This window comes from Olea europaea, unplaced genomic scaffold (genome assembly GCF_002742605.1).
Source record: "Olea europaea var. sylvestris unplaced genomic scaffold, O_europaea_v1 scaffold1679, whole genome shotgun sequence".
Taxonomy (NCBI): Eukaryota; Viridiplantae; Streptophyta; class Magnoliopsida; order Lamiales; family Oleaceae; genus Olea; species Olea europaea.
This window is the reverse complement of record NW_019234465.1, coordinates 207,927-216,729: the sequence shown is the minus strand read 5'-3', so window position 1 is coordinate 216,729 and position 8,803 is coordinate 207,927. Positions and strand designations below refer to the sequence as shown.

At 31.3% G+C, this 8,803-nt stretch overlaps 1 protein-coding gene across 1 annotated transcript; it reads right to left on the bottom strand.

Moving 5' to 3' along the window:
• Positions 1-1,256: 1,256 nt before the first annotated feature.
• LOC111377563 lies at positions 1,257-3,172 on the bottom strand. The gene is made up of 5 exons (XM_023000690.1): positions 2,993-3,172; positions 2,542-2,625; positions 2,359-2,451; positions 1,927-2,196; positions 1,257-1,307 (listed from the first exon to the last, which is right to left on the bottom strand). Exons 1-5 carry the CDS (start codon positions 3,170-3,172, stop codon positions 1,257-1,259), a joined length of 678 nt encoding a protein of 225 aa, XP_022856458.1.
• Positions 3,173-8,803: the final 5,631 nt, after the last annotated feature.

Sequence of the window (8,803 nt, the reverse complement as noted above, 5' to 3'; positions counted from 1 at the left end):
TGATAGGTTGAACTGCAATAGTGAAATCTAACCAAACTTGAGCGGTGTAAGAAACTAGCATTGAAAAAAAATCAACTTTAAAATACACATTGGAAAGAGAAAAGAAAACAAGTTTAGGGGTGTGTGAATCCCACGAGCGAAGCAAGGAAATATTTGACTTTTAAGGTCGAAAACTGGGTCAATTTATTATTGTACAGCGTTATGCTTAACTCTCTACACACACACCCGTTTGCATTGAATGAGCGAGGATTTGATGCGTGCATTATAGTTTTGAAGTACTTCATGAATTTGACGCTGTGTTTTTAATCTTGACCTATAAATGCAAGGTGTCTAACATAAAGTTTCTTTTGAGTGACTTTGTCTGTCTTAGTCGTGCTTTTTTGTTCGTTAATAATTATCTCTAGTTTTGTGTTTGCTTGAGGACAAGCAAAGAACTAAGATTGGGGGTGTTTGATGAGTGTAATTCACTCATTAAACTAAAACTTTTAAATCATGTTTTTTGATGTGTTCTTGGGCATTTTTGAACGTTTTGATGTGTGTGTTCGTGTTGTTTTGCAGTTTGGACAGCTCTCGAGAAAATACCACGATTGGGAGCCGGTGATGAGCAAAAATGATGATCAATGAAATGGAGCATGAATAAGTAAGTATTGAATAAAATTGGATTGGAAGATAGGCATGGAAAACAAAGTGAAGAGAAGCAAAGCAGTGGCATTGGCGCCACGGTGTAGAAAAAGGGGCGCCATGGCACCCCCAAAGCGATGAATTCAAGCAGAAACTTAGGCGCCACGGCGCCATACCTGAGCGCCATGGCGCCCAACACAGGCAGAAGCGAGCAGGAACTTTGGCGCCACGGCGCCAGTTACCAGAATAATCGCGACGCCATGGCGCCAAATCCCAAAACGTTAAAACCCGAATTTTTAATTATCTTTTCGGCCCAAAAATCATACCCTAACCTTTGAAGACTCTTAGAAAATATAAATACCAAGATGAAGAACAAGAGAAGGAGGTTAGACGGTTGAAGAGGCAAGAAAAGGAGAGGCACCAATTGAGAGAAGATCGACCCGATTTTGGAGAAGAAGAAGGGAGAAAACTGAGAAATCAAGCAGCAACTTGAGTTTTTTCTATCTTTCTCTTATACATGCACTCTAGTTTGTATTTTATTGTGTTTTTCTTCTCGATCATGAACTAAACTATTAAATCTAGGGTTTGATGTAACCTATTTGAGACATGATTTAATTTGTTTATAACATTTCCATTTAATTTTCCAGAATTGATTGGTATTGTTCTTGTTTAATGCTTTCAGTTGCCTGATCACCAATTGAATGAATTTATGTTCTAAATTTGACGGTCGAGAGGGGAAAATTTAGGTGTGATCTAAGAACAATATAACCTAGGTTTGTAGGTTTCGAGAGAAAGTACGAATCTTTGAGGGTAAAACAAGAACCAAGTGCGTGATAAGGTTTATATATTTAATTCGGAATAGAGATAATGGGGTTAAAATATAGAGATATGTTCTATTTGATAGGATTCTTGCCTATGAATTCGGGAAATAGTTGATGGAAATATCTATAGGGATTGAGAATTATGTCGAGAATACGGTGAAATCACTCCCTAGACATTACGTAATTTTGATTTAGTCTTTAGAAATTGCCTCATTTTTATTGCACTATTTAATTCATTGACGTTAGTTTAGTATTCAAACATTAATTTAACACTCGATTGTCTAGATAAAGTAAACGCGGACACAATTATAGTACTCAGTGGAAGTCGAATATCAATCCCTGTGGGTTCAACACCTTTCAATTCTTTAATATACTACAAAACTTGACACCGTGCGCTTGCGGTATAAAATCACGTTATATAAAATGCGTGGCATTGTTCAGATTTTCTTTTTGGGTTACGAGCCAGGATTATTCTTGTTCTTACCTCATCTGGCACATTCCACTCATTATGATCTCCTAGTGGAAAAATTGATGCACTATATGTTTGAATATACATATTTGTTGTATAAAATACCGAACAATATGAATACAAATATGAATCCTCCTTTATCTTTGTAATAACTGCAAGTGCATGTGCACATGAAATACTGTCTACTTGGAATTGGTTGCATATGCATGTTCTTTCTTTCATGTTCACCAAATATGAGGCACAACCATCATTAATTTGGTATAATATTGAACTTGAAGTTGATACCTATGTACATAATATAACAAAATAATCTATCAATAATTTTGTCACTATTTTATATGAAAGGAAGATTTAAAGTGAAAATTCAATATGAATAGAGGATACAAATCATGTTACAATAGAAATCTTGATGTGCAATAACAAAATAGCAAGTTTATAACTTTTTACCTTCATTTTCTTTGACTCCATAGAATTTTCTCTCAGTATTTTCTCTTGCTTGGTGACAAGTATTGCGAAGGTTGTTCGTGCATCATTTATATACTTCACAAACCATTCTTGTAACAAATATCTTAACGATTTCAATAAAGGCTCTATTGGACAACATTTCATTGCTTTTGTTACCGAATTTACCGATTCAATTATGTTTGAAGTCATTGTAAAAAATCTATTGTTAGTCATGTAAGCCCTCGACCATTTCTCATAACCAATATCTTTCTGCACAAAGAAGATTCAAAACATTAACAGAAAAAGTGACTTCCTGTCATATTTTAGACTCACTTTTAACAAGACGTATCAACACATACAAACTTTTTAAATAAAAAGTGATATCATGTCACTATTAACAAAAAGTGACATTCTGTCACTCTTTGGTTGAAAAGTGACAGAATGTCACTTTTTGTTTAAACTCACTTTTAATAAAAAATATTAACACATACAAATTTTTCAAACAAAAAGTGACATATCATGTTACTATTAACACAAAAGTGACGTTCTGTCACCCTTTGGTCGAGAAGTGACAGAATGTCACTTTTTAAACAAAAAGTGAGATCAATTATTATAGAAGTTAACAATGAGAATATACCAAATGTGATCGAATCCCTGTATTGATTTCATCAAGTTGTTTCATATGGAACTCAAAATCAGTCTTAGAATATGCTCTTACAGCCCTATTGAAATGTTCTGCAATATTCTTTTCCCTTTTTTTCCCACCAAAAGAAGATTTCAAGTTCTTTAGTAAGTGATAGGAACATAATCCGTGCATTGCATTCTCATACACTTTTTGAATTGCATTTTTTATGCTTGCATGTCCATCTGATATTATACACAAACCTTCTCGCTCACCATATGCTTCTTTTTACATACTTAAGAACCACTCCCAAGAATCATTGGTTTCTAAATCACCAACTCCAAATGCTAATATAAAGATACTGTTGTTGGCATCTTGCGTACATGCAGTGAATAGTGTTCCGCCATAGTTGCCTTTTAAGAATGTAGCATCTATGACTATAACTGGTCTACAATACTTCCACCCTTGAATAGATGCTCCTAATGCCATGAAGAGGTACTTAAATTTGTTGTCCTGATATGTCTCAATTTTTGTAACTGATCTAGGATTTGTTTGTTCTATCATGTACAAGTATTTTGGAAGCTTTTCATATGACTCTGTGGGATCTCCTCTCACTAATTCCAATGCTTTCTCCTTAGATCTCCAAGCTTTCTCATAGCTCATCGACATTCCATAGGTATTCATCATGTCATTTATAATGTCTGCAGGAATGTATATTGTTTTTGTTGAGATATACTTGTACACGATGAATTCTCCTACTATTGAGCTGGTTGCTTGACGATGATCTCCTAAAATGATGTTATTTGAGCATATATGGTCATTTTTTATATACCTTACCTTGAACATATCGGTTCCACCAAGTCTTGAAGCTTTAAAAGTCCATTTACACTTATCGTCAATACATTTCAACACATATTCTTTCTTGTCCGACTTACTTACCTTGAATTGAAAGTTATTATGCATCGCATATATCGAAATACTTCTCTTAATCAATGTCTTGTTTCTGAACAGTTTATTTTTTGAAATTCCATCCATAGTGACCATTGAAATGATATCACTTCCTCTTTCATTCGTTGTTTTTCCAACTTCCGATATACTATTGTATACATCAATCGCAATTTCTTCCATACTAGGTAATTTTTGAGCTGATGTCACAGAATTATCAGTTACAGCTTCACAAAACTGCAATTGTAGCATATCATTTTTTTCATAACTGACAGCCTCCAAACATTGTATATTATTAACAAATTCAGTTTCGTGACTTTTTGATACCGTTGTCACATCTACGCACAATGGAAAGCTTGCAAGATCTTTATCCTTTCTCTTCAACTCCAAATAAAATGTTAGTGAAATATCGTCTGAAATCTCCATTAAAGGCAGGTTTTTCTTCATTCTATATTGTATTTTTACTCTCTGAGTTGATGCACTTACTTTCATCACAGAACATATTATGCACTCAAGGTGGTTGTACGTGCAATCCATCAGGACAACAATTCCAATCATTTTGTCACTTGTGTATTCATTATCTTGTGTCCACTTGCCTCCATAACAAATGAAGACATTGATTTTATCCATACCTACAAAAATATTACAAAGAGATTGTGTGAGTTTTTTTTAAGTGACAGAGTAATATGCATCTAGTTATTTGGCCAAAAAGTGATTCTGTGACTTTTTCTAAAAAAAGTGACAGTATGTTAATTTTTTACATTCTCCTTCATCAAACACCATGCATGCATCATTGTACTTGATTCAAAGTTTTCTTTTTCATGTTTATTACTAGAAAACGGGGCTTAAATATGTATCTTAATAATTTCAAAAATGTACAGGAATGCAATAACATATTTGGCCAAAAGAGATGCTGTAACTTTTTTTGAAAAAAGTGACAGCATGTCAAATTTTCACTTTCTCCTTCATCAAACACCATGCGTGTATTAATGTAATTGATTCGAAGTTTTCTTTTTCATATGATAAAGCGTGACTAGTTTGGAAAAAAGTGACACAATGTCACTTTTCTGGGAAAAAGTAATAGAATGTCACACTCTCTATGAGCAAACACATTACACGCATCTATGTAGTGGATTCAAAGTTTTTTTTCTCATATGTAGTACCAGAAAACAGGGTATGAATTGGTATGTTCAAACTTTCAGAAAAGCACACGTATACATCCGGTTAATTGCTCCAATGGTAAAGTGTGACTATTTTAGAGAAAGGTCACAGAATGTCACTTTTTTTTTTAAAGAAAAATGACAGAATGTCACCCCCTCCATGTGCACGCGTCTATGTAATTGATTCAAAGTTTTCATTTTCATATGTATTCTCAAATAATAGGGTATGAATTGGTATGTTTAAACTTTCAAAAACGCACACGTATGCATCTGGTTAATTGTTCCAATGATAAAGGGTGACTGTTCTTGTAGAAAGGTAACGAATGTCATTTTTTCAAGAAAAGTGACACAATGTCACTCTTCATGATCAAATATCTTGCAAGCATCCATGTAGTCAATTTTAAGTTTTCTTTTTCATATGTATTACAAAAAAAAAAGGTATGAATTGGTATATTCAAACTTTCAAAAAAGCAAATATATGCATCCGATTAATTGCTCCAATGATAAATGGTGACTGTTTTGGAAAAATGTCACAAAATGTTACTTTTTCTAAGAAAAGTGACAGAATGCCACTTTCTCACCTTCTTTGAGCAAACACACTGCAAGTATCAATGCAATTGATTTAAAGTTTTCTTTCTCATGTGTATTACCAGAAAATAGGGTTTGAATATGTACGTTCAAATTTTCAAAAACTCACATGTGCATACTTAGCTAATTGCTTAAAAGAAATGCTGTGACTTTTTTTTTTTTGAAAAAAGTGATAGAATGCCACTTTTTCACATTATCTTTTTGTCAAACACCTTGCAAACATCAATGTAAGTGATTCAAAACTAATTTTTCACACATAATCCACTCAACTTCAACAATTTTATTTTCATAAATGTTAATTCAAACAAAAAATGAGATAGATAATGAGCTATAATCATGAAATCCAAAACATAGAAATACCTGTATTTTGTTTGTGTTTTTGTGGATGATCTGCTCGACTTTTTTTCCAGATTTTTCAATGTTTTTGTGGATGGTTTCCTCGATTTGAAGAATGAACAAACTTCGTTTATGTATTTGTGGAAGATTTCCTCTTTTTCCTTTCAATTTTCCTTTGATTTTTGCACATTGGAGGTTGATTTATGAGGATTGTCGTGAATTTAGGTTTTGAGCGTATATTTTACGTTCAATTTTAAGTAATTACCATTTAATCCAAGTTTATAATGTTTTTTCAAAACAACCCAAAAACATAGGGTAGTTTTGTAAGTACCCCTATTATTTTTTTCTAAGCAAAGATTTTAGAATTGTGGCCCAGATGTCAACCCGATAATGCTCTCCAACCCATATTTTCTAAGCAAAGATTTTAGAATTGTGGTCCAGATGTTAGCATTAGTCGAGCTCTAATTTAAATCTCAACCCAAGTCGAATGTTCAATTATTCAAATTGTATTAAAAGCACTACAGTTATTAATTACTATTTTCAAGACATTCATGAAATGTGAATATTTTATTGTCAGATTATATATTCCATTTAATGCATGTTTGACTAAAATTTACTCATAATTTTTAAGTAAATTTTATTACGAATAATTTGTATTGCTTAGATCTAAAAGTAAATTCTTTATTCTAATAGTTAGAGACACTATGTACTTTTCTAAATTATATATGTTTTCATTCATTACTAATTAATATTTATAAAAAAAATACTTATTTTGACCATAAAGTAGATATTTTGATCAAAATAAATGACTTACTATATAATTGATATTGGCAATAAAAAGAATATTTGTTAAAACTTTCAGTTGTTTGGAAAGACGGGTTGTCAAAGTTACTAGAAGAGTACCCATTATGTAATTTTTTAATGTTCATTGGTGGATATGTATTTTTGTTTAATTCTATTGTGATTCGGTTAGTTTGTATTTTTTAAGGTATGCATTGATTTTTTATTTGGTAAAAAAAATACAAAAATTTAGTGGAATATTTTAATGTGAGACATCTAAACATTTTTTATTTCATTGAGTGTCATATACTTTTTATCGTGAATATCACAAAAATAGCCTCCGAAACTCGATTTCTTGTAGCGTAAGTTCATTCAAAGTTTTTTAAATTTCAGCCCATTTTAATATCATTTTCTGGCTCTATCCCTGCTTGCATTGCATTGCATTGCATTGATCATTGGGTGAATAAATCGTTGTGTTTATAATGCAGTGTTTAAATATAAGGTGCAAATGCAATTAAATTCTTTAAAGATTTATTTTATTTTCAATTTCAATTATATTTGTTTATTGGCTTATGACTTTAACTTCATCTACACTAGCTTTTTTTTTTTTTTTTTTCAAAATTCATTACAGATTTGAAATGGCTAGAGAATCACAGGATACACATCACCAACCTTAATGCAAGTGATTCATCATTGTAAAATCAAATTGACTTTTTTCATTAGCCCATCACAATGGAAAATCAATACTATAACAAATAGTGTAATTATAAAAAAAAAAATGACAAAATTAGGAGAAAATTGAATAGGAATAAAATTTATCTCTAAATTCTCTCTCTCTCTCTGATCAATCCTTTACATTCAAAACACTAACATTACCTTAAAAGAAAAAAAAAATCACACACTCCGTACATCGACACTAGCATCAACAAATGACAGTTGGTTTAGGATCTGTACACAATTATTATCATAGTCACCATCAAATAGTGAAATGATTGCCGGATTAAAAGCCTATGCAGGCGCCATCAAAATTGTCAGCAATTTCCACTTTAACCTAATTCAATAACTGCTACACCAAAAGCATTTTCATATGAGTTATTATTTTCCTAGATACACAGTGGTTTCTATGAATATTTGTTTGGTTAATATATTGAAATAAAATGTTAAGGTTCATATTAAAATGAAAATAATAATAATAATAATAATAATAATAAACAAGAATATATATGGATAACTAAGCAACATGTCATTTTTGGTAATCAGACGTGTTCAATGGTAAATTTGCAAGAACATCCAAATCAGTTAAATCTGTTGCCCATCTCTTTTAACGCGCTATTAAAGTTATCGTCGTTGTTGTCATTGTATTTTTATAAGCACAAACCTTTTATGTTTATGAATACACGTCTTAGCAACTAAAATTGTATTTCTCTTAATTTATCTACATCTATCGTCAGCAGTTTTCTAAGAAACTTCAGAGCATTGGTCCTTGACCTATTGACTTTGTCGCAACTTCATCTAATGAATGTATTGTGACCACACAATTTCTTAACCTTTTTGGTTTTGGTGTAGTTTTCATCCTTAGTGACAAATTTCGTCCATTTGATCTTTAAAAAACAATAATATATTTTCATAGAAAAGATAACATATTATTTTAGTTAAAATGAAGAATAATGTCATCTAACACCAGTTTACATGATATTATGTAATAGATTTAATCAAATGTTAAATTGTGTGATTCATTTAATTGTATTTTTCATTTAATAACACCTAAACTAATATTATAATATCAATAGTACTAGATAACATTATTCTAAAATAAAAAAGATAAATAGTTCGCTCATGACTATGTAATGATTAAAAACTATTTATAATTGGTCAAATTATTTTTTATCTATACATTTCTAGAGAGTAAATCTACAGATATATAATTATTTGCATATCGATAACATGACATTATATTGAAATTTAATTGATTTAATTATCTCCTTTTTCTTCTCTTTCAAAATGTTTTCCCCCCCCC